Source organism: Diabrotica undecimpunctata, chromosome 4, assembly GCF_040954645.1.
Source record: "Diabrotica undecimpunctata isolate CICGRU chromosome 4, icDiaUnde3, whole genome shotgun sequence".
In the NCBI taxonomy this organism is placed as follows: Eukaryota; Metazoa; Arthropoda; class Insecta; order Coleoptera; family Chrysomelidae; genus Diabrotica; species Diabrotica undecimpunctata.
The window spans coordinates 94,670,215-94,697,451 of NC_092806.1; the positions used below are offsets into that span (position 1 = coordinate 94,670,215).

The 27,237-nt window shown below is 32.1% G+C and overlaps 1 protein-coding gene across 2 annotated transcripts in view; it reads left to right on the forward strand.

Moving 5' to 3' along the window:
* The window catches only part of LOC140439789 (uncharacterized), a 127,784-nt gene that overhangs the window by 44,424 nt on the left and 56,123 nt on the right, over positions 1-27,237 (forward strand). For both annotated transcript variants that reach the window (XM_072529928.1, XM_072529929.1), the window contains one exon: positions 15,866-16,108. In XM_072529928.1, the coding sequence (XP_072386029.1) occupies positions 15,866-16,108 (243 nt within the window). The remainder of the gene's footprint in view (positions 1-15,865; positions 16,109-27,237) is intronic.

Consider the following 27,237-nt stretch of genomic DNA (forward strand, 5'->3'; position numbering starts at 1 on the left):
ATATAGCCCTTTATCAAGATCTTATGAGTGATTCGTTTAATTTTTAGATATTGGACAGTGAATAAATACATGCCAAACAATATGAAATTATTTTGCTGATCACAGCAATTATCAGAATAAAATATTATTTCTGGGTCGTCGTTATTTATCTTCGTTGTAGTATCTTGTAAGTATTTAGAAATACTTTTACCAATTTCTGTGGCATCTCTGGTCCCTTTCCCCTCGTATTAAAGGAAACATTGAAAATTGTTTAGGTTTAATTCACTTACTGTCAAGCTCTAGCTGTAAAGTTTTGATTTGTAGTAAAAGGCAGACAGGTCTCCTCTTGGACAGGGCCATACCGCCTGCATAACTTTTTTTTTCATAATTTTTTTCCTTTTCTTTATCTTTTTGTTTCTTTTGTCGACATAAATATTTTTCTTTTAAATGTAGTTCATACTGATGTTTTAGTCTTTCTTTGTCTTCTTCTTGTCCATTATTGTACGCAGTGCACAGATCTTCCTTAGACATAAAAAATGGAATGTTAGTCATTATTAAATAGTTTTGAAAACATAATTAAATTACAAAACGTTTCATTTTTCTCTTACATTCTGCTACATAATATCGATGGACCCAGCTATTGACTTAATCCCATCAATAAAATATCCATTAGTTTGAGCTCGTAAATACTCGTAATGGCTATCGATATGTGGAATTCCATTTATAAAATCATGAATTTTTAGTTTAATAAGGGGTCAGTTACTTTATGATTTCTGTTTTCTTTTATCACTAATTCTATGCCATCTTTACATTTCCTCCAGATAGTTCTAATTGGTCTATCGTTAATATCTAACTGGCCTTGAAAAACTTCTTGCGCACTTAAATTTTGATTTCCGTAACAAGAAAATAAAAAAAAATGATTTATGCCACATGTATTTCCATCTAATTTGTACCTTCATTGAGGTTGAGCTTCAGATATCAAATAGGTAAAAGAAATAAAATAAGACTTACTCACAATCAATTTTAAATTTGTTTTGTACCGTTTGACCTGAAGATGCTTTGCAAAGTGTAGAAAGCAAAACTGGTCGTTTTGGTAGTAAAATTAAATTGACTGTGAGTAAATCTTATTTTATTTTTTTACCTCTTTGAAATGGACTCACGGAAGCAATACATTCATGATTTCAGTTATCAACTTTAAAATATACTCCTGTTGAAGCTGTAAGTCCCAATAATTTAAAAAAATCTTTCTAGCTTCTTTAATAAATTTATCCCAATATTTCAATTAACAATTATTTGGACATGGTGGTTTTAATTCTCCTGCTGAAATACTCTGAAGTCTATTAGAATGTGCAACATACTGTTTACCCATATTAATATATTTTTTTTAGTAACATAGTAACATTTTTATTCCACAAAGCTGGGTTTTCTCTACATTGTTTGTCTATCTCTCAGGTATTTCACCTTCTCGGGAAGAGTAAAGTTCCGCAGATATTTTTGTGATCACCCCAGATGTACTATTACTATTTATTAATAATGAAGAGTCATCTTCGTATGCGATGTCAGACTCATTTACCTCAAAATCGGGGTACTCATCTATGTCGTCAATAACGGATGTGTACTACTTGAAGTGTCTGTCCGTCCAACAATTTATTTTTGTTTAACCTACACAATCGTAACATTACAGCACCCTCAGATCTACTATCAGGAAGAATTTTTTAAACGGAGAACATCCAGGATCCATGTACATAGCGACAGGTGCAGTGGTTGTATTGTCATTATCAGCAATATCTTTAGGGTTTTCAACTTCCAATGCATTGTCATCTTTTCTTGCTATCTTTGGTAAGATATTATATTTATCATTTGAGCTGTTTTCATAAACAATTTCACATTTTAGGCAGTCATTCTCTAATTTCTTAAGCAACAGCTTCTACCATTGACTGTCCTCTTGAAGTCATCTTTGGCAAATCTGGAATTTATGAAAAATATGTCAATAGTTTTGCTGTAAATAGTTCACACCTTAAAATAGTACATAGTATATTACAGATACGAATTCCGACAAAGAAAGTATAGTTACATAACTACAAATTCGATAACCATACATTTGATTTTTACTTACTTTCCACCTGGAAAAGTGTCACAACTAGAAATGAGTCGTTCTGCTTAAAATGTTTGACACAACATCTATGTACTAAGTCAGAAGTGTTACTGTTCAAGATGAACTTAAGTACAAAAAAGCTGTCTACTAGACTACAGAATACACTACCCAACAAGAAGCGAAAGCTTTGTTGGTACTTTGACGCTTGTAGGACAAAAATTTCTGAGGAAGAATGACAGTTGCACTACTTACAGTACACTAAGAAAAGTAATGAGGAAGTCGTTCAAAACAGTAGTAATGGTATAGTTACACTGAGAAACAAAGTAATTATTAAAACTAATGTTTTTTGAGTAGATATGTTTTGTATGTATTGTATTTTTTTCTGTAAAATTTAATATAACCATTATATCAATTCTGTACTGATAAATAAAAAATTCTGTACTGATACGTAAAACGGTCTTAAGTCAAATATATTAATTTGTTTTTTTTAACAAACAAATTAACTTACTAAAAGTATTTTAGAACGTTAAAAAAACAATAAAAAGCGATTGAATTTGAGAGTTAATTTCAAAATAGAGATGAAAATCAGTCGATTTTTATTACTTTTTATCGATTTTTTAAGGTATTAAAATATGTGTCTATACAAAATATGTATAACAGTATATTATTCTTTTTTTACTATTATATTATTCTTTTTTATGTTATTATACTTTTTTAAGGTATTAAAATATGCAGATGTACATACAAAAATATGTATTATTATTTGTTTTACTATTAAACAACACACACGAAACAACACTTCTCAATACGTAAACAAACTTCAGATTTTATAGATTGACAGAAAAACTATTTAGAACATGGCGGATTCTCACAGAAATTTGGATTGCAAAAAGCCCTTCGTTTCAATTCTTGTTGGGTGGTGTATTCTGTGATTATACAGTGACTTTTGGTTTATGGCGGCTAATTTTTGAACTGCAAAAGTGTCACTATTTATGACGTGTGGTGCAAATTACGGTGCAGTAACCCCGGAGGTCAGCAAACCCAATCAACAGTTTTGTCAGCATATAATTTTTATATAAAAGAAATAGTATTGTAATTAAATTCAGTTATTTTCAATCAATAAAGCAGTGCAGTATAGTTGTAAAAGTTAATAAAGGGTCTTTTTAAAAAGTACCTTAGTGAGTTTAAACCTTTAAGTGGCACAGTGCAGTAAGATAGTGGGAGAGTCTACAGAAGATCCTCGTCGTTCTTAAACGTTTACCCGCTACGAACCAACCAACTTCCAGGAAAAACTACGGCCGTTCAACCCCAGAAGTCAACGAAAATCCAGAGTTAAAGAGTAGAAATCAATTTATATGACGAAAGACGATAAAAAGAAAGCGAAAGAAGAAAAGAAACCAGTTCCTTCGAAAAGAAATGAACCCAAGCATCATCATTTATCTGTAAGAAAATTTAAAATATTTTCTAATCATAATTTAATTGCTTCACAAGCTTCATCTTTTAAAATTAGTAATTCTCTTTCAACTATTAGTGAATCGATTATCGAACCTGGTGCTGCTTCTATTTCGCAAAATAACTCAGCTTCTCAATTTAGTTTAAAAACCAACGTTAGTTCTTTAGATAATACTTTAAATAGCTTAGATATACCATCTATAATTATTACTCCCGCTAGTGAATTAAATACTATGGCCATGGCACCCGCTCCCGCTCTAGTTTTCGACGTCAATAAAGATCTTTCCATCGTGCCTGATTACGATGGTAACCCTAATGAACTTCACAACTTCATTGAAGTTACTACAATGCTTCTTAATCATTTCTGGGATCACAATAATCCCGATAACTTCCAAAATCACATGATAACTCGAGGTGTAATGAATAAAATTAAAGGAAGAGCTCGAGAAATCATTTCCGTATATGGGTGTAAAGATTGGCCCACGATAAAGACCATACTAATTCAAAACTTTGCCGATCAACGTAATGAAAATTCGCTTACAAGAGACATGGTAAACTTAAGGCAAGGACCCAACGAAACTCCTCAACAGTTTCACGAGAAAGTAATGTCACTTTTAAACACAATTTCGAATCACATCGAACTACATACCGACAATGCAGATGTAAAGAGGAGCAAAAAGGAATTCTTTCAACAACAGGCCCTAACTACGTTCTTAGCAGGATTACGAGAACCAATGGGATCAACCATACGATCAATGAGGCCTACAAATCTTGCTTTCGCTCTTCAATTCATCCAAGAAGAAAACAATATTAGGTATTTGCAGAAAACAACCAATTTTTCATTGCCAAATAAGAATTCTACCCACACACAACCCCAGAGACAGCCGCAGTTCACAACACCACCACAATGGCAACAACCCATGCCCAGGCCACAGTTACATCAACCATTTTTCGGAAGTAATCCAGCACCGTCCCGACCAACATTTACCCCAAGATGGCCAATACAACCCGCTCGGTTCCAACAACCAAGGCAACAATTCATGGCAAACACACAACCTCCAAGACCTAACCCATGGGCAAGCAGACCACCACAACAGTACAAACCAACACCGATGTCTATAAGTACACGCCAAACGGGACATAACAGAGGTTCAAGCTTCAGAAACTTTAGGCCGCAGCAACCGCAACCACACACCCCAAAGTTCACCGTAGAGGAGCTATTCAATATTGAACAACAAGACGAAAACGATACCGATGCCTACTATGGAGAACAGACATACTACTATCCAAATCAGGACGCATATTCAGATGACTACCACGTAGAAGATTACCAAAATGCCCAATACGAAGAAGAAGATGTAAATTTTCCAAAACTCCAAGAGGAAAACGAAGAAACGTAATCGAACTTAATTCGTATTCAGATAAAAAAGAACTTCCATATATCGAAATTAAAAATCCTCTCCTTAAACTTCTTCTTAATACAGGGGCAACCAAATCATTTCTTAACCCCGAAATTGCATCCAAATTTTATAAAAATTTTATCAAACATGAACCGTTTGTAGTCAGCTCAATATTTCAAAACCATTCACAGGAATATTGTGCTGAAATTCCAATCTTCCCAGAATTTAACTCTAATATTAATTTAAAATTCTACCTTTTTAAATTCCATAAAACATTTGATGGTCTTATCGGCCTCGATAACTTAAAACTTCTACAAGCAAATCTTAATTTCCCAGCATCCACACTAACTACAGCACACTCAGTTCTCCCTATCTTTTATTATGAAACCAACAAAACACAATTTTATACAATTCAATTGGAACCCAGAACAATCACACAAGTAAGACTTACAGTAAAACAAACAAAAGGCACCATACTTATACCAAAACAAGAAATACAAGGGGCAACTCTAAGAGAAACTCTCAGCGAAGCCTGCAATCAGCTAGCCTGGACCGAAATGATCAACAATACTGATGAACCTATTCAAGTAGCACTCACCGATCCTGTTAGAAGCAACCCAATAGATCTTCATGAATATCACCTGTATACCTCGGACATCATTCCAATGGAAACAGAAACAATAATAGATAGCGATCCTCTCATCAGAACAGATCATCTAAATCCAGAAGAAGAGATGCACATCAGACGTTTATGCAGAAAATTTGCAGATATATTCCATAATCCTGATGATACTTTAACATTTACAAATCAAATAAAACACCACATACGAACAACGGATGAAGTCCCAGTTTTCACAAAATCATATCGATATCCACACGTACATCGAGAGGAGGTTCAAAAACAGATCACATCAATGCTGGACCAAGGCATCATCAGACCAAGTCAATCACCCTGGTCATCTCCAATTTGGGTCGTACCAAAAAAAACAGACGCCTCTGGAAAAATTAAATGGAGAATCGTAGTCGATTACAGAAAGATAAATGAGAAGACTATAGACGATAGGTATCCCATTCCAAATATCACGGACATCCTTGATAAACTCGGACGCTGTCAATACTTTTCCACCCTCGATCTAGCCAGTGGATTTCACCAAATAGAAATGGCAAGGGAAGATATACAGAAAACAGCATTTAACGTGGAAAATGGCCATTATGAATACCTTAGAATGCCTTTTGGTTTAAAGAATGCACCCTCTACATTCCAGAGAATAATGGACAATGTGCTTAAAGGACTCATAGGAGAAATCTGCCTAGTATACATGGATGACATAATCGTATACTCAACCTCACTTCAAGAACACATGGTCAACCTTAAGAAAATCTTTGAAAGATTACGAAAAACTAGGTTCAAGATACAGATAGACAAATGCGAATTTTTAAAAAAAGAAGTTGAATTCTTGGGCCACGTCGTAACTCCTGAAGGAATAAAACCAAATCCAAGCAAAATTAAAACCATCATAGACTATCCCATACCAAATACTACCAAGCAGATTAGAGGATTTCTAGGACTACTTGGATATTACAGAAAGTTCATTAAGGATTTCGCAAAAATAACAAAACCACTCACCTCATGTTTAAAGAAAGATGCCAAGATATAACACACAGAACAATTCCTAAACTGTATCAAAATCTGCAAAAACCTGTTAACCAACGAACCACTTCTACAATATCCGGATTTTACGAAGCCTTTCAATCTCACCACAGATGCAAGCAACTTTGCTATAGGCGCTATCCTGTCACAGGGTCCTGTAGGACAAGACAAACCCATTGCATATGCATCAAGAACACTGAACGAGACCGAGCTTAAATATTCTACCATCGAAAAGGAAATGCTTGCAATCGTATGGGCTACTAAATATTTTCGACCTTATTTATTTGGAAGGAAGTTTAAAATTCTCTCCGATCATCGACCACTTCAATAGCTATTCTCTTTAAAAGATCCGAACTCGAAACTTGTTAGATGGAGACTAAAACTCGAAGAATTCGATTATGAAGTCATATACAAAAAAGGAAAATCCAATACGAACGCTGATGCATTATCCCGTGTCGAAATCCACACTAAATAAGTAAATACCATTGACGAACACGTAGAAGAAATAATCAGTCTATTATCCAGAAAAGAAGATGACAACATATCTATGATCAACCATCCAAACTCAGTATGTGATCCAGATGAAGAAGATCCTATGGTTAACTTAGACGAAATTATCAAAGAAAAACAAACATCCGGCCTAACTGCAGAAGAAATAAAAGCAATAGACGAACTTCTACAAGAAGAAAACCAAAAGATTGACAGTCAGCCAACAAAATCGCTATACCAACAAGACAACAACACAGATGGTACCCAACATTCTACAGAGGAAAACCCAATACTCGGAATTCCAATCAGCGAAAGACCATTGAACTGTTACAACAACCAAATCATATTGAAATTGGTAAATTACAATCCTGCAAAACCTATAACAGAACAGTGCTTCCTAACAAAGAAAAGAATGCACGTCCAACTAGATAAAAACGACCTGAAAAACGATATTTTTAATTTCTTCAAGAACTACGTCGATACAAAAAAGAAATATGCCATCCTATTTGAAACTGATGAACTCTACCAGTCTGTCTGCAACATACTTCGAGAAACATTCAAGAATTCTGCATTTGATCTTGTAAAATGTAACAATTTACTTGAAGATATAAGCAGTCCAGAAAGACAGAAAACCATCGTACAAGACTATCACCAAGGAAAGACAAATCATAGAGGAATTAATGAAACAGAAATTCAAATCAGAAAACATTATTACTGGCCAACGTTGAAAAAGGATATAGAAGATTATATTAATCTCTGCGATACTTGTCAAACAAACAAATACGACAGAAATCCAGAAAAACCGAAGTTTATGTTAACTCCAACACCAACGAAACCACTGGAAATTGTTCACATAGACACATTTCAAGCAGCAGGACAAAAATTCCTTACCATCATCGACGCATTTTCAAAATACGGTCAAGCGTACCCAATAGAAGGATCAAACGCGATTAACATCTTAAACGCATTCCTGCTATTCATCACCCACCATGGACTACCACATATGATAATTTCTGATAGTGGAACTGAATTTAAAAATGGACTTGTTCAAGAATTCGTGGACACTCACAAGATCTTAATCCACTACACAACACCTGATAACCCGCAATCCAATGGAATGATCGAACGCTTTCACTCCACAATCATCGAGCATCTTCGAATATTAAAAGAAAAAAAGAAAACACTTAACATAAAAGACCAGATGCTATACGCCATTATGGCATACAACAATTCTATTCACTCAGCTACCAAACAGAAGCCCATCAACGTCCTTAATGGTCACATAGATGCTCAAGATCCATTCGATATTGACATTAATAGAACACTGATAAATAAAATTACACACAGGAGCACAGATTGAAAACAGAAGAGATGTATAAAGAAATAAATAAGAAATTGCAAGAGAGCAAACAGAAAAACATTAAAAAGATAAACGAAAAACGACACTCTCCGATAACATATAAACCCAGCACGAAAATATACACTCGAAAAACAGTAAAACGAAACAAACTGCTCCCCAGATTTTCACCTAAAATAGTCCAAAACAACAATCCTGTTACTGTTGATACTCAAGATACTACGGTGCATAAGAAAAATATTAAACATCAACCACCAATAAAAACTAACCGCAAAAATACTTTACAGATGTATCTCAGTAACAGCCCAAGAAGTGAAAATCCAGGACCTTCGAGACAATCCAGGGATCCTCCCAGTTAAGCTTGGAGAAGCCAGAATCCAAACCAGCACCCATGATTTCATCCACTATTTCCAATTGGAACCAATAGCACAGGAAATCGAAACATTGGCATATCAATATCAAACTACAACTACAGCTATAGAAAATGGACTATGTCAGCCGTACTTCGACAGTCTACAGAACTTCGACAAAACATTGCAGTATCTTCTTAAAACAGCCCAAGAGAAACTCGACTCAGTTTATCCAGCAACCAGAAATAAAAGAGGTCTTATCAATGGATTAGGAAATATTATAAAATCCATCTCAGGAAACTTAGATCAAGAAGACGCAGAAAGATACGATGCAGCAATTCAGTCACTTGAACTCAATCAACAAAATATTATTAACAACATTAATAACCAATTAAGCCTTAATAAGAAAATAATGAACAACTATAACGAGACAGTGACACTACTAACCCACAATCAAGAGATAATAGCCGCAGAAACCAACAAAATCCGAACAGACTTAAACCAATTCGTCTTTGATTTCAATCATTACATGCAAGTTCGAAACGTTTTAGACCAGATGAATTTAGCCTTACAAACCATTATCCAAATATTAGATGACCTACAGACAGCAATCACATTCGCAAAAATCAAAACTCTTCATAATGGACTTATAAAACCAGACGAAATAAGATGGACCATTCAGAAAATGCTAGAACATCATCCAGCTTCTCAGCTACCATACCTCGAAGAAGAAGACCTGATGAGATATTACGAGATAGTAGAAGTAGATGGTTACTACTCCAACCACTCTCTAGTCTTTATCTTACATTTTCCCATTCTTTATTCCAAAGTATTCACATATTTTCATCTATATTTACTTCCAACCATAAATAACACAATAATTATTCCACCTGGACCATATTTAGCTTCTAACTCAGAACTTTTTCAATACATGGACCTACCATGCAGAAAGAGTGAACCAAAGAAATTCATTTGTCCAGAGAAGTTCCCGCAAGAAAATACAGAAACTGACGACTGCATCAATCAAATCCTAAAATTATCCAACGATGCCGCCCAATGTCAAAACGTGCCGATCACAATTAGCACAACAATTATCCAAAAAGTATCGGAAGCTCACTATATTGCTGTTTTCTCAAAAGCTACTAAAATCTCCACCCACTGTTCTACTTCCAAAATTGAAGTACTCAGAGGAACATTTCTAATAGAACTACCCCCAGGATGTGAGCTCAGAACCAACAACGAAGTTTACATCAACTCCAAAGCAACAATAAAAGAAGAACCGTTAACCCTGCCAAAAATAAAAATTAATCTTCGAGGGGAAAATCCAACAGTAGAGCCTCTAAAATTAGATAGAATCCAGTTAGATGAACTGCATAAACTCTCAACGGAAGAAGAAAGACTCCAACCCGTGTCTTTAAAAACAATGGACCATTACCATCTATGGACACCACCAATATATATCCTGGCAACAGCCCTTATCATTATTTTGGTTTACAAATTACGAGAGATATGGAAAAAGAAGACAACCGAAGAAGAAGATACAGCCGATCCAGAATCCATACCTTCAGTTTTGTTCATCCCTCACAAAACTTCCCAAGGGGATGGAGAAATTACGGTGCAGTAACCCCGGAGGTCAGCAAACCCAATCAACAGTTTTGTCAGCATATAATTTTTATAGAAAAGAAATAGTATTGTAATTAAATTCAGTTATTTTCAATCAATAAAGCAGTGCAGTATAGTTGTAAAAGTTAATAAAGGGTCTTTTTAAAAAGTACCTTAGTGAGTTTAAACCTTTAAGTTGCACAAATTTGTGTTTCTGAAAGATTTAATATCTCAAAAATGTTAAATTTTGATTTGTGAATTATACTTGGGCACGAGCGATATCATCTTTAAGACTATCGGTATCACCGCTCCAATGACTTACAGAGCCTCATTTGAGACTGCCCTGTATGCGCTAGATACCCTAAGGAGCATTCGCTTTTGCGAAGTCTCCATCAGCCTGGCGTATTTTGCAGCCTTCTCTTCAACTTAGGTTCGTCTTCTCTACCATCTTTTGGATATGTACTCCGAACCCCACAACCAGACTCCGAAATAATAGATTTACCCAGTGCAACCTCTGCCCCTTCCACTATAAAGCGAAGAGAGGATTTCTCCTGGGTTCTTTTGAGAACTACCATGAGGTGCTGGCTGTAGATCGTTCTCTCTGATTTACCTACTAATAAGACTTAGGGTTGTGTTAGCCATGTCCGTTTTCTGACTCGCCTTCGCAACCAGTATGAGATCATTGGCATAAGCTACAAGAGTGCATCCCCTTATCGTCTGTAGCCTCAACACTCCGTCGTACAGGATATTTCACAAGGCGAAACCTAGTACTGAATCTATGTACTTTTCAGTAAAGTATCTGTCAACTACGTTGACCAGGTACTCACTAGCGCTTAATTCTCTCAGCAGCCATCAAGCAGGATGAGAGCCACCCATCTCTTTGTATCCATCTCTGGTGGACGTTTTTTTTATGTTTAGGATTGTATAACCATACTGGGTCACCTCTTTCGAAAGTTGTCCCAGTAGTATGCATGTCGAGACTGTCCTTTGCTTTTTCACTTTAAAGGTTTAAACTAGCAATAATATTTGTAGCATTATTATAGTAAATAAATGAGCAAATTCATAGACTTTTTTCAATTTTTCTTTCAAATATTCGATGTACGTCAGGGATCAACGTCCTTCTTTTCAGGGAGGCAATCTTTTGAAAATATTTTGAGGCAGCTTGATTTCTTTTTCAGTGATCATCATCGATGAAGAATAATCAGTTGCTTCATGTTTGGAACTTTTAAATGCTAACAGGAATAGGGGAATTAAAGTATCCCAATATTTTTAATTATTAAAGGAACTCCATGTCTTAATACGACATGTGCTATGAATGCTGCTGTTACTGTAGTCTCTCCTTAATCGGTAAGAGGTTCCATTTTGGGCCATTTTGAAAAATAATTTATTGCGACCATACATACTTGTTTTATCTCCCTGTTATTGGAAGTGGACCGATAGTATCAACTACAGGTTATTGAAAAAGCTCTAAGGAAAGATATTGCACCATTTTACCACGAATTTTTGTTCTAGGGCATTTTCTACATTTATATAAATCTCATTTTTTACACCAATCTACAACATCTAGGCGACAATTGATCCAGTAAATCTGTCTTGAACTCTGACCTAGATATTTTAACTCAAAAATGTTCTCCAGAAAGGCTGCTATGAAGTTCTTGCAGCACACTTTTAATGTGTGATTTTGGCAGTGCCACTTATTGAACTGAACATACTCCAATGGAACTTTCCCACTTTCAATATAAAAGACTATTGGAAAGATACGAAGATTACCATCGAGCCTAGTATGCCTTTACAGTTTTACTGTATTTGGGTATTCCTTGCCAAATAGGTCCTATTTTATTTTAACCCATTCTTGTATGACTTGTACGTCATTATCTTTCTTTTGACTCTTTTTTTTTCTATCTATTTATTTGCTGGAAATTAATCTTTTTCATTAATTTCCAGCAAATTTCGATCATTATCTCCTTCCTGTTTAACTGTAGTTATCTGAAGACTTACTTCTTTAGTTGCGTTCTCTGTTTCTTCAAGTCCTCTAAAGTGCTGTCATTGTTTTTCCAAACAGAGTCGCCTAGAAAAGATATCGGCATTGTTATGGAGACGCTCTTTTCGATGTATTACGTCAAAGTTATACAGTTGGAGTCTTTCTATCCACCTAACAATTGAAAATTCATTATCCACTGCAAAACGCTGTTCTAATATAAAATTTCTGTTATAAAGAAAAATATGAAAATGTTGTGGAAATTTTGTAATTACTAGGAGCTCTTTCCTGGCAACGCAATAATTCTTTTCAGCCTTTCCTATTGTTTTGTAAAATATGCAATATCTTTTTATTTATGGTGGAGAGGCGAAGAAAAGTAGAGGTAAAAATCACAAATAGTTTAGCCTAATCAAATCAAAGGTAAATACAATTATTGTAGAATAGATAAATCATAAAAACAACAGAACGATATAAAAACCGATTTAGAAAATAAAATAAAACAACAAGAAAACGATTTTAAAAACGATTTAGAAAATAAAATGGTACATCAAAACTATTTTAAATCTAATTGAGTATGACAAATAGTTGACTTAGTTTGACTTTTGTATCTAAATTTGTTTCAATAACTAACATCGAATGTGATCAGACTAATAATATAAATGGGACCATGAGTTTGCTATGATGAAGCTAAGATGCATAAATATGCATATCATCGAATGGTGGTACGCTGTAATTAAATCAAATCTAAACTGTCTATTTTATCTAACCAAACAGCTTTATCATCTTCCATAGTGTTAAATCAGGTACAATTAGAACTAGCAAAATTTTAAAAACACTCACATTTAATGGTTAAACAGAATAGGAAATTTATCGTTTTTAAATCAAAGCTGCAGCTAGAGCAAACGGCTGAACTGAGAGAGAAATTGCAGCTTTCTTTGAAGTATCGCCTTCAGGACAGGCAGCAACCGTCTTGCAATTTCTTTGCCAGGATTCACCCAATTAAAACTCTTACGTAAAAACTTTAAAAATAAGATATGGCCAGCAGCATCTAAAGTAGTTTTTCTAAAGTCAGCTAAAAGTTCGATATCAGAAACATAAAGAAAGCCTGCAAGAATTTAAAGTCGATCTTAAAATATTATTACATTTGGCATTCTTAGGCACATAAGAAATTTTCTGGAACAAATTGTTGTACAGGCATTCAAATATGGAATAGACGATTTTGACATGCAACAAGCTCTTCAATTAAAACATCACGAATTGCTAAATAGAGCAGTAATTTTAGTATGATTTCGATTCAGCGAATAAATCACAACCGCAAATAATCAACAACTTATTTTATACCACCACTATAACCAATGTAACGCTTCTTTAACATAACTTTATTCAAACACCAACAATATTACAATATTTTAACTCAGTTACAACTATCAACTCAAATACTACTGTTTATTTACATTAAATTATCAACTTCCTTAGTTTATATACATTTTTTGACCTTCCAAACATTACTAGACATTTCAGAATTTTTCACTGACATTTCGAACCTTCGAAGTTTTTTAATACTTCTTCTTTTTTATCACAGGACTTTTTCTAAAATTCTAAAATTTTAAATTTAAATACGTAAATACCTATTATGTAAATACGTATTACGTAAATACGTAAATACGTAAAGTATGAATTGCCTAGTTTTATTAAATAAGTTTGCTTTAGATTTGACTATTATGAATATTGGTTAATACTAATCAATATTTTTTTATTCGTTTTTGAAATTATTTTTGATTATTACGTTTGTTTAATGACGACGGTAAAATACTGTAAACAAAGAAACCAGCATAGAAAGGGAACTTTCTAAAACTAACATGAATTAATTTCTTTAAATGAATTTGGAATATTTTCATATAATAAGAGTGGAGATCACTATTCTTTTTAAACGATTTAATCTTTACAAAAGTAAACTACAACAATTTACATAATGTTGATTAAAGGAAACGCAAAAAACTCTATTTTTTCTGAAAACACGAAAGCTATCTCTAGTGTATACCAAAAATTGTTCGTATGATTCATTTCTGCAGAAAAAAAATGCAAAAACCTTTAAGTGCTTTACCGAACAAAATAGTAGTGTAGTTTAAAGTTCACATTAGATTCTATAATCGTGCCCAAAAATGTTGTATGCAACACTATCGATCACAAATAATGCTATTTGTCTGTGTTTTTATTTCTTTTCCTTTACGAGTAATCCATTTATATCCCACAAATTTTTGAATAACCTAAATATTTATACCTTACTTTACAAATCACTTGATTAAACATTCGACCTGTGCCCCCATACAATCATGTTAATGTTATCGACATGAATAACTTTTTATGGCCGGTAAACCTTATTTCCGTTAAATGACTTTGATTATGAATTTTAATACATTACTGACAAATACATTCACATATTTGTTACAAAAATAACAAAAATAACGCTTAAACGAATTTTAGATTATATTATTTTCTTTACATTTATGTTTTAAAGTAAGAAAACACTTGTAAACCAGTTAGGTAATATTGTCAATAATTCGTGTGATAGTGACTAACCACCTAAAAGATTTATTTCAAAACGTGCTCTAATTACGACTTTTTTAATGATTCTGTATTAAATTCCATGCAACCATTATTGGAGATATTGTATAATATTTAGCGACATGCGCCATCCATGTTCACGAAACGTGTTGTACTATTTGGCTGGCTAAGTCAGATCATATCTCGGAATTGGCCTTACTCGAAATATAGAAATGTTACTTAATAACGTGTTAAACAAATATGATTTTATGAACTTTAAAAATAAAAGGACGAGTTAGACAATACTTGTATATATTATTTAGAGAAATTGTGCAGAAATTACTAAGTTATAAAGTCTGCTCATACTTGCTCAGAATTCTTGCTTATTAAGTGGTCCACGAGTCGTCACTGATTTTTACTGTATTTGGTAATTTATTCTATTACGGAAAATTGTCGCAGTCTGAAAGTTTTAATTCTACATAGGAGAATTGCAAAAATAACTAACATTACGTCACTTTAGAAATTACAGCAGGAAAAGAGGTTATTTTTACATGAACGGATATGTATGGTTGGTAGTAGGTATATTATTTTACATTTCTATTCTTTACTTAAAAATTTCGCTTAAAATAATTATCGATGTTTAACAATTTAAATAAAAAAATATACATTTCGGTATTTTAACCCTATAAATTAGTATCGTATTATTCCCGACTAAATCTACTGTACTTAAACTTGAAACGTGATTCGATTTTTTAATAATTTATTTGGTAATAGAATTGTTCTGTTTCTTAAATTTTATGGATAAGATAGTAATGGTTAAATGATACTAAAATATATAAAATATTTTACATATAGTTATACATATAAGTTTACAATACATAGACCTTTTAATGATATTATGAAGTAATACATTGTTTTCGGCATTTAAATTTTAGTATTATATATTATATTATATATTATTATTATAGAGTATTCTACGGATAACTTAAAGAATTTCGACGGCTTTTACCACATTTTATCTAATTCACTTGAGAAGCCTGTCCAAGAAAGCCAAGAATATATTCCTCCACAGCAATCACTAGGACCAGCTGTAATTCCTGACTATCCACCACCTGCAACGCCCGTTAATGCTGCTGCTTCTAATGTACCTAGTAATGGAAATGCTGTATTTTTGGGATCTGGATCTATAGGTGTCGTTAATTTAGGAGGAGGTAAGTTTAGAAATAAATTGTATGTAAACATTTTTTTCGGTGTGCAATTAATATATACATACCGAAGTAGATGGGAATTAGTTATATGCCTAAACTATACCTATATATTTAAAACAGGCTAGTTAGTTATGTTTATTAAGATATTCCAATAAAATCTTACCTTCTAGCTCAGCTTAATACATCATTTCATTCTCCAACATATTGACAAATATTTCTTTTTTTATTGAACTTACAAGTTTCTTTCCCCATATACCTGTATGTGACCGTAAGAAAACAAACGAGGATTTGTATTAGATAAGTATCTGGTACTCAGAAAGTTAACGTGGCCATTAACAACCTTAAGCTATAAAGCAATAAGGAGTAGTGGTCATAATTTTACAATATTCTATTCGTCTGGATCATCTGTTATTAGTTGAAAAACTATTTGAAATTGATATGGATACCATTGATTTTTTAAGTATTTTCAAAACTGTTTTTGACTAATATGGAAATCACGAGCTACGCTTTCGCTTGATACATATATATATATATATATATATATATATATATATATATATATATATATATATATATATATATATATATAATGAAGTTTACTATGATAGTGGAGGACTATTTGACAGAAATCAACAAAAGTTGGAGAATAAGAGAAAGGACATCAGCTGCTTCATCCTTTTATTAAAAACGTTTCGTGTATTAATTCATACACATCATCAGGCCATCTAAAAACTATTTAAACAAGAAAACATTAATAGATACAAAAAATTTGGACACGGATTACCTTATATAAGATATGCAGCATAATCAGATGGAAGGGAAGAAAATAGCTTAACTGGAGAACCATACAGATTAAAAAATACAAAAGTTGAGTTTAAGTTAAGTGTCCAAAGAACAGAATTGCTAAAAAACCTTTGGTGTAACAGAGCAAAAAATTATACAAATTAAAAATGCAGGATTCCTCCAGCGTATCCACGATGATCTCCGAGACCGCACTCTAAAGAATATCTACAAAAATACTAAAGGGAAACGAAGAAATGAAGCAGTGGCTAAAGGAAAAGGGATAAGGTCTTGATAAAAGGAGCAGAGAGAATAATGTATTAATAGAACTAAAGACTGATGCAAGTCAGCAATAGGAATATACCAACATTAAGGAGTTAAAAACAGGCAGATATGAACGAGGTCAAATAAGCCAACAATTAAATTGTTATTATCATCCAGCGAAAATTTATCAATATTTACGTCAAATAATTTTTATTTTAACCTTCGGATAGTAGCGCTATAGTTTCTTAAAAGTTTAGTTGCCCCGGTGTCATAGACCAGGAGGGTTAAATAATACAAATAGAGAATTTTTCTATTTTATTTTGTAGGAATTTAGAATAGGTAAATATATTAAGACGTTTTAGTAAAAAGAATAATTTAAACTTTATTAAACAGAACAATGGTTTGAATAGTTATTAAAAAAATTTCATATGTATTAATTTTTTCTTACAAAATAAAAATAAACAAACGTAACACCATAAACATACTTAAAAAATGTTAAATGCACATAAATGCAAAAAATAGCTGCAAAAAACAAAACGATATACTTTATTATAGTTCCCTATAGTTCCGACATACAACTGTGGTATACACTAAACACATAAATGCATTGCATTTGTAGCAGGAAATACCTGGTTTTCCGTTTTTTCTCCAGCCGCAGTAGAGGCACCTTCTAGCAGGTAATGGCATTTCTTGATTTTTCTGTGCATCACTTCGAGTTATTTCCATAAGTCTCAGCATCAGCATCCCAGTTTGCTCTCCTTTTCAATTGTAGATGAACCAATGTGTTTGCTAAATCTCTTAACAAATGTCGTCGCCGTACATTTGGGTCTTCGTTGTTTCCATTATATATCACCTAAGTGTTGATTCCTAAAACGTATAACAATGTATATAATATCACTATGGGTAATCTTCTGCTCTTCCAGGAGCAGTTGTAACTAGCGCACAACATATCTACAACGTCGACACCCCCTTTTGTATTATTATAAGTAGTGACTATTACTGGTTTAGATTTATGACTACCCTTTATGTCAATATAATTATGATGGTGCATGCTTTATATTAAAATCACATTTTTGAGGTGCTTTGGGATATAAGAAACGATTTTAATATCCTCTGTAAAGCCCAACATGCTTGTATGGATTGGACGTTTAGTGGGGTTTGAAAACTCGACTGGCAGTTCTGTTTTATTTTTACTTAGCGTTCCAATTGTAATTATTTTGTAATCCCGAAGCAACGTTTCCACAACTGGAACTGATGTAAATCAGTTATGGATTGTCAAGTTAACGCGTGAACCAGAAATGTGTTTGCACAATCTTACAACCACATCACTAGGTTTGTTAGAAAATTTAAATGACAAATCGGGTTGATATTCCACGTAGACTTCCATATTTGAAGTGTAAAATACCTTTGAATCACAAACTACAAATATCTTGAGTCCGTATTTATTGGGTTTTAAAGGAATGTACTGACGGAATGAATATTTCCCTCTGAAATCAGGGAGCATCTCTACAATGGTAAAAATGCTGAATGATTATAACCATTTTGACACTTTTTGACAACACCACATGAATGGGAACTAGCTTGTGAATTTTTGATCGCCCTGCACGGGTTTCCTTATCATTAAACCCAATGCAACGAAGAAAAAATCGGAACCTTTGTATAGTCATCGTAAGATAAAAAATTTCTATACTATAATCATCTCTCCTCCAAACATCTTCTGCGCTGGCACAATTACAGTGACATAGGCCAGATAAATACAAGAGTCCTATAAAAGCACGAACTTCCATTTTATAAGAGAGATTAGCATTTTGCTTTCGCGAATTATTTTCTTGAATGAAGGCTATATATTTGTTTTATTTATTTGTATTTTCCACAATGATACCAATAATCGTGCCATGCAAGAAATAATTCCAAACACCGATATGGTCCTTTCAATTTTTAGTACTTTTTGTAGGCCCTGGTAAGCGAATTATTATGTTATCCTGTCTTGTTCTAGTGGTTCCTGGCTTTGGAGGATGCTTCTTCCAGTGAGTTGTGCGGTTCTTGACTAAAACAATAAAAATTTAGCATGACTTGCTAATACATATTCTAGTTTTTTAACATACTATATATAGAAAAAACGGGCGGACTGACTAACCGCAACTGTTTCATCTGTATCTGATATCTCCTGTTCTGAGTAACTGTCGTGATTTATAACTTCCTCAATGTCTTGTTCCTCTTCCTCTCATTTATCTTCATATGCCACTGATTCAATATTACTATTATCTAGTCCTACTTCGTCTAATAGTTTCTTTAAGTAAGATTGCCCGTGTTCGTAATCATCGTAATCGTAATCCTTGCTAAAATCCGACAATCTTTTAATTAGAATTAGAGAAATGTACAAATATCTAAGAGCTTACTTCGGAATATTTTTGTAACGATATTAATGGCACCAGTCTGGGACACCCGAAAGCTCGTTTACTATACCACACTATTAAGCTGGATTTATAGTTTGACGGACTGTAGACGTAGACGCACTGCAGACGTAACAAACGGACTGTAAATATTATTTCAATTTATAAATCGACGGAGTGGAATTTTTTCGCATGAGTAGAAACAGTGGCTAGAGTTGGTGACCATGATACTATAATATCCTTTTATTATTTATTATTATTATTTTATAAATTCTTAACGTTCATTGTAACAAATAATCAACAAAAACAAAAAATTCGAATACGTTGATATACAACTTTACAAAATGGTGGGCGGGCCAGACAGTTCACTTTGGTTGACACCACAAAATTCTTCCTTTTGATTGGCCAGACGCAAGTAACGCACTGTAAAAGATGAAAGTTGGCCAACTCTTCCGTTGCAGTGCGTTTCACTTACGTTCCGTCATGCGTTTACGTTCATTTATAAATAAGAGTACACAAAATTTTATGTTGATCTTTTTCGAGTGCGTCTACGTTTACAGTGCGTCAAACTATAAATCCAGCTTTACACTGTAATGGTCACACGACGACTAACCGTCAGTCACAACGGTACATGAAGGTACTAAAACGTTCGATTCCTTATCTGTTTAATACCAACATAAGAAAACAGTCTATCCGGTCTCTCACACAGTAAGGCCACTATCCAAACTTTAAAATTTTCTTTAAACAATTTTCGGATTTCAAACGTCAAAACGATTATTAAATGTAATTCTCATTACAATCAGTTGTGATTTAATCCCATATAAAATAATATTTAATATATTGCAATGATAACCAAAATTTACTTTACTAAAAAATGTATCATTTGTTTGCTTATCACAGCAAAATACAATAAAAAGATTATAAATTTAATAAATTACTTTCTGAGGGTTAGTTATGCTTCATACCTTACTTCTGTATTGCATTTAGATTTAAAATAGCCAATTGAAAATTAAACCCATATATTCAGACAACACAATTTATTGACATATAAAAAATATAGATGTATTGAGTATACTAAAGCGGAAATTTACACAAATCACAGTATTACTTTGTAAATGCAAAAAAATATATATATAGATTCCTAACAAATATCTATAAAGCTCCTTAATGACAGTATTTCCTTATCCTTTAAATAATAATAATTACAATTGATTTTTAAAAAGCCCATAGTATAAGTACTATTCATTGTTAAACAAAAATATACTTTTATACGAAAAAACTAACTTTATAACCTTTATAACCTAGTCGAGAATAAGAACGTCCATACTTTTATATTTTTAAATTTCTTTTTCTTCCAAAATCTGTCGGAGAGGTGCCGATATAATCCTTTATGAGAAGGTAACGGTACTTTAGATTTTGTATCTTTATAGACCTAATTCTTGGACATATTTTAGCTTTTTTATTTCTTAAAAGACGTACCAAAACATACAGATTACTTGATGACTGCTTTGTTAGAAATTTAAGAGCAATCGTCATTTTTTGGGAACAAAGAACATTATGCTCCTTTTTTATAGCGCTAGGAAGAGAGTAATAAAATTTATTAAACTTCTTAGAAATAGCTTAACTTCAAAGAAAACCTGTACCTCAATATGGTACAGCTATTTTCCTTTTTGCTTTCCTTTTTAAAAAATACCGAATAACGTTAGGTTTATATGTTTACGCTGAAAATAAAAATAAGTCGGTTCTGGTTAGGGAATTCTTTAAGTGGGGATGATCCTTTTTTAGGGGATAGTTTGTTTGTCCATTTTGAGAGAAAGAGAATCACTTTTCGTTGGGTAGTCTAAGAGATTAGACTGACTTTTGGTTACGTCGTCTAAGAGTTTGGACGTATTTTTTTCTCTGGAAATTTATCTATATATGTATATATACACTTCTATTGCATCTCAAGTAGTTTGATCTAACACTTGAGTAGATCCAATATACATTATAAATTAACTTCAGTGTTTGATACTCAAGTTGAGTACAGTTTAAATTCACTGTGATTTAAAAGGCAACATCATATAGAGTTACTCTAAGTAGTCCTACTATTAATATTAGCTCCGATTATCTCCAAAGTAGAGTAATCCACGGGCTATTTTTGACAAAATATTCCTGATCAATGGTTAAAGCTAACTACCCATGCAATCAATTTCTCTATGAAACAACGATTTCATCAATTGCACTTAGCAGAACTTTCATTAACTTTCATATCTTTTCATTAACAAATATTAATTACAAACACTCATTATTTAAATAAAAGCTGTGCTGTAGCTTCTTGTGAACCAAATTTAACCTTATTTTAATTTTTGGTACAACCGATATTTATAATCTTGTGTCTATACTTCTGCAACTTTATTGTAAATTAATTTAGTATTGTTATGTACTTGCTATAAACTATTACTGTTAAAGCCAGTTATTTTGAGATAAGCCTAAAACATCAAGTTCTTCTTAATGTTATATTTTATTTATATGTTCATGTGTATACGTCTATTATATTGAAAGATTTCGCAGTTTTTTTACATTTTACGGTAGATTTATTTGTATTTCTTGTTTTTGAAATTCACCCGTCTGGTGATTCAATTATTGAATATATTTTGTTTTGTTTACCTACTGAATTTTATTCATCTACTCCAAATAAGTTTCCTGATAATAAAGTATCTCTGAATATTTGCTAATAAAAATGGTTAACTATCACGATATCTTCGACCAGGAGAAATATCAGGCTGTATATGTTTGTAAGTAAGTAGGTGGACGAATTTCACCGAACATATTATTTATTATTTGTTTATGTAGTGTGTTGACCACTTTTATTTAATAATTAACTGTTTATATCTTTACTTCTATGTGGTCCCAGAACCTAATTATCTCTCCTGATCTCTTTTAGTTTCTAAGGTTTCTGAATGTTTCCCTTGTAACCCCAAAAAGTGGCGCCCTTTTTCTTATCTTATCTTATCTTTGGAAATTTTACCTATCTCTCTTGTTATCTATTTCTCTATCTTTTCTAATCTATCTTATCTTTATTATTTCTTCTGTTGGATCCATTCCCGGTTCCTAAAGCTAATTTCGAACCCTCGACTCGCTCTTCACCAACCATCTAACTGCCGTTCGCAGTTTCTCCATTTGTGACCTTTTTAGTATCATTTAAAAAAGGTTTCCGAGGTTACAATATTATTAAGGCAACGATCATAAAGCGAAAATACAAAGGAAAGAATGTCTAGATCACGCGTATACAAATGATTTCAACGAATGTACCGTTTGATTTTAAACATTTACAATTTCCTGTGTTTTTGGCTTTTGCAATAGCAATAAACAAATCACAAAGCCAACTGTTGGAAGTTACGAAATATAATTTGAAGTTTCTATGTCTCACGCAGTATTTCGCCATGTTTTGTTTGTCGGAAAACTATCGTCATCGTAAAATAAAAATGTTGTATATATATATATATATATATATATATATATATATATATATATATATATATATACCGAATCTTCTAAAATAGGACTGATAATGAATTTAAACAAAACAAAAGTCATGCACTCCGAAGATACCGTGACAATAATAAACGATAAAGTTATAGAAAAAGTTGAAGAATATATATACTTAGGACAAAAAATAATACTAAATAGGGAAATACAAACTGAAGAAATAAAAAGAAGAAGAAAGTTAGCTCGGGCAGCATTCCGTAAACTGAACTATATACTCAGAAATCAACAAATTCAATTACATCTTAGATCTAAAGTTTTTGATGCATGCATTATTCCGATATTAACTTATGCGGCACAAACATGGACAATCACAAAAAAGAATATGAATATACTTAGAGTCACTCAACACGCGATGGAAAGAACAATGCTAGGTATATCACTTAAGGACAAGAAAACAAACACGTGGATAAGACAGAAAACCAAAGTCACCGATGTGGTGCAAAAATCATTAAAGTTGAAATGGGAATACGCTGGACATTTTAACCTGGAGACCATACCAATACAAAAGACCCAGAGGCAGACCTCCTATGAGATGGACAGATGATCTGAAAAGGACTGCCGAGAAAAATTGGCTACAATTAGCGTACAATAAAAAACAATGGAAAGGAAGACTTGAAGAGGCTTATATTCAGATGTGGACGTGAATGGCTAGACTAAGAAGAAAAAGAAGATATATATATATATATATATATATATATATATATATATATATATATATATATTAGTGATGGATTCGACCATTACTTGATGGAAATTCATTTTATATAACAATAAAACTAAAAACTTTGTATTCCAAACTTCCACAAAAGTTATTATAATATATTATTACTACAGCGGTTTTGGCAAAGTATCTTTCTTGAGTGAGCTATTTTTGGTACGTATTTACACTTTATCACTTTATAGTTTATAACTGAATAGGTTGAGGAGGAGAAAACTGTTCGTCTAAAGTTAGTCCTTCAGAATTATGTCTGTATTTCTTAATTTGTTAATTTCCATAAATTCTAATAAAGATTGATTAAGTCCTTTATTTTGGATGTAAAGAATTGAGATTCATCATTAAAAGAATGATTATGATCGAAAAGATGAAGTGCGTACGTAAAATCCATTTTTCTATTATTGAAACCCCTTTTTTGTTCTATTATACGTTTGTTTAAAGTTCTACCAGTTTGACCCATGTAAGTTTTTGTCTGCCACAGTTAAGTTTCTATGCACCACTGTGTAAGGGTGCGTGTATTAAGGAGATCATCGCATGGTATCCTCGCCTAGAGCATAGCACTGACAGTGAACGCTCGTATTTAAAATAATGCATTTATTTTACGTGGCGATGCTAATATAATACCATCCTATGGTCCGATCGAGGGTCGGCGCCTCGTTATGAACGCACACTTTTGAGCTTTTTGTTCTAGCTCTTGTTATTTTTAATATATTTGCGTAAGTTTTTATTTGTTCTGAAAGCTGGTATAATTTCTTTTTTTATGTATTTGGCTATTTTTGTTGATATTTTACCTATACATGTAATTGACCAGGGTACTAAGTTTTTTTCCTAGTGGTTAGAAATACTAATTTCAGGGCATTCTTATCTAGTTTTTGATTTAAAATTTTATTTATTGTTTGTTCGTTATTCCTGGTTGCAACGTTGTTTTTCGGGTGAATGTAAGAAACTTTAGCTAGACATATTTTATTTTTCTTGTTTATTGCAGAACTTAAAATCTTGATAATGATTTTACCGCTGATTTCATTTGAAATTGCAATACTTCTATATTATGAAACAATTGACAAACGACTTGCACTACTTTTACTCTTTTTGCGTGCTTTTCCTTTTTAAGATAGGCGGTTACATACAAGAGTTCTCCTTCGATATAAAAAAAAACGTAATAAATAAATAAAATATAGTTACATGTATCCTTCGCGACATAAAAAACTGGTACAACTCTTATAACCAAAAACCGTGTTTTTTAAGTTGTGTACGTTGGTCTTGTCACATTTATTATTCTAATTTCTAGGGCACTGTTGCCAGTTCAACGAAAATATTATATGAAACCAGCTAAAAGTAGGGCTGTGCGACAGACCGCCAGTATTGAGTATACTAAAAACTAAAACGTTATCGAACATTCTATATCAGTCAGTCACATTTATTTAAACATGCATCCTAAAAAATTCTCCTATTACTTTTGTAATTTTCCATAATCTCAATTAAGTACCCACAAATTGATTTGTGTTTTGTTATAATTTATGAAAATATTTAAATTTAAAAATAATGATAGATAATCAATCTAGACATAACTTTAAATTATTATAATAAAATTGTAACTGTCACGTTTTGAAATGCGTTTTTTCGTCCCGGATATTTTATAGTTTATAATACGTAGAATAAAGTATAATGTTAGTTTTTCACATTTATTGTTCTTATAATAAATAATAATTTAATTTTTGATAGTTTGCCTGTTCCTAAACTTATTGACACAAAATACAACTCGTGTTGTATTTTGCTGCTCAACCCTATCTCTGGTTATTAAATTTATTAGATAGGTACAGTTTTTTGGTGTTAATAATAAAAATAATACCTATTTAAAAACTTTGTACATTTTTATTATTTTTTATATATTTAGATTTTGAGCACTTTCGTTATCTGAGATGGCAACAACGAATTGATTCACTGACCATTGTGTCCAGTCTGAACACAGGTTTACACCTGTGTTCCTGGGAAAAAAAGTGTACCAGTTTTTTATGACGGGAAGTGTACCTATAAAGGCAACCAAGAAAACACATAAACTCTTTTTAAGTTGTTTCAAATAAAATAACTTCCAAAAAACCATGTATATCAAAAACTTGTAGATAATTTATTTCTCTCCTCTTATTCGGTTTTAAGCTCATTAACGATGCGGTGATTCTTTTACTTCAGTGGCACTCATATTAGTCGTCAGTACTATGTATGTAAACGACAAATCTTAAATTTACTAAATATTAAATGTTGATATTGCTATCTTAAGTTTTTGAGTACATTTTACAATTCGCTAGTAAAATACTCTATTATATTTTTTATTTATATTGATATCTGCTATATTTAGTTACACGGTCGAATTATAAAATATTATGTGTTTTGGGAACAGTTTTATGTGAAGACCATCTTTGAATATTCTTTTTTTAAAGGACATTTAAGATTTCCAAGGAATTTAATAGCTGATTTTAATACATATTGTAGTAAACAAAAGCCAGAAGGAGTAGATCGTTGTATTTATATACTGTTGCATAAATGAACGTAGGGTCTGTAGATATTTTATGGCAGTCTTAGTTTATTAGTTATTATAGTTGTAATATATGTTGTTATAAATATATTTGTTAATTTATTTATCTGCTAAAATTTAGGTTTGAGTTTGTCTCCTTTGTTTTGTAACATGATGTGGGCAAAATGACCATAAAAAAGAATTTATTTATTAACATTTTGACAGCTTTTACAATAGTTTAAAAACAAAAATGCAAACGTAAGTACAAAGGAAATTAAAAACGAAAAAGTCAATATATATATATATATATATATATATATATATATATATATATATATATATATATATATATATTATATATTTATATATATATATATATATATATATATATATATATAAATATATTCCTTTCCTTTCCTGCCCTATTAATGACTGCAACCTCATAATAAAATATATATAAAATATATATATATATATATACATATATATATATATATATATATATATATATATATATATATATATATATATATATATATATATATATATGTATATATATATGTATATATATATAATATATATATATATATATATATAAATATATAATATATATATTTTCACTCATTTTTGTTTTCCGTCCGCTCCCCCTACTTATACTTTTATATACATTATAATACTTTTTTTTTGCAAACCTGTTTGTGGACATCCATGTTCCATATTGTCATGTTCCGTACAACGTGCTCTTTGTGCTTTTACTTTTTATGTTATGCTTGTTTAATTGCAGAGTTTCCTTACTTCCTTATTTGATCTTATTTTTCATATGCCGTCAGTGTGCTTTGTTTCGCCGTATATCTTGCGTATTATATTTCTTTTCCATCGTTCCAATTTCTGTATATTTTTCTGACTTAACATCCAAGCTTCGCTGTTATACATAACTGAAGGT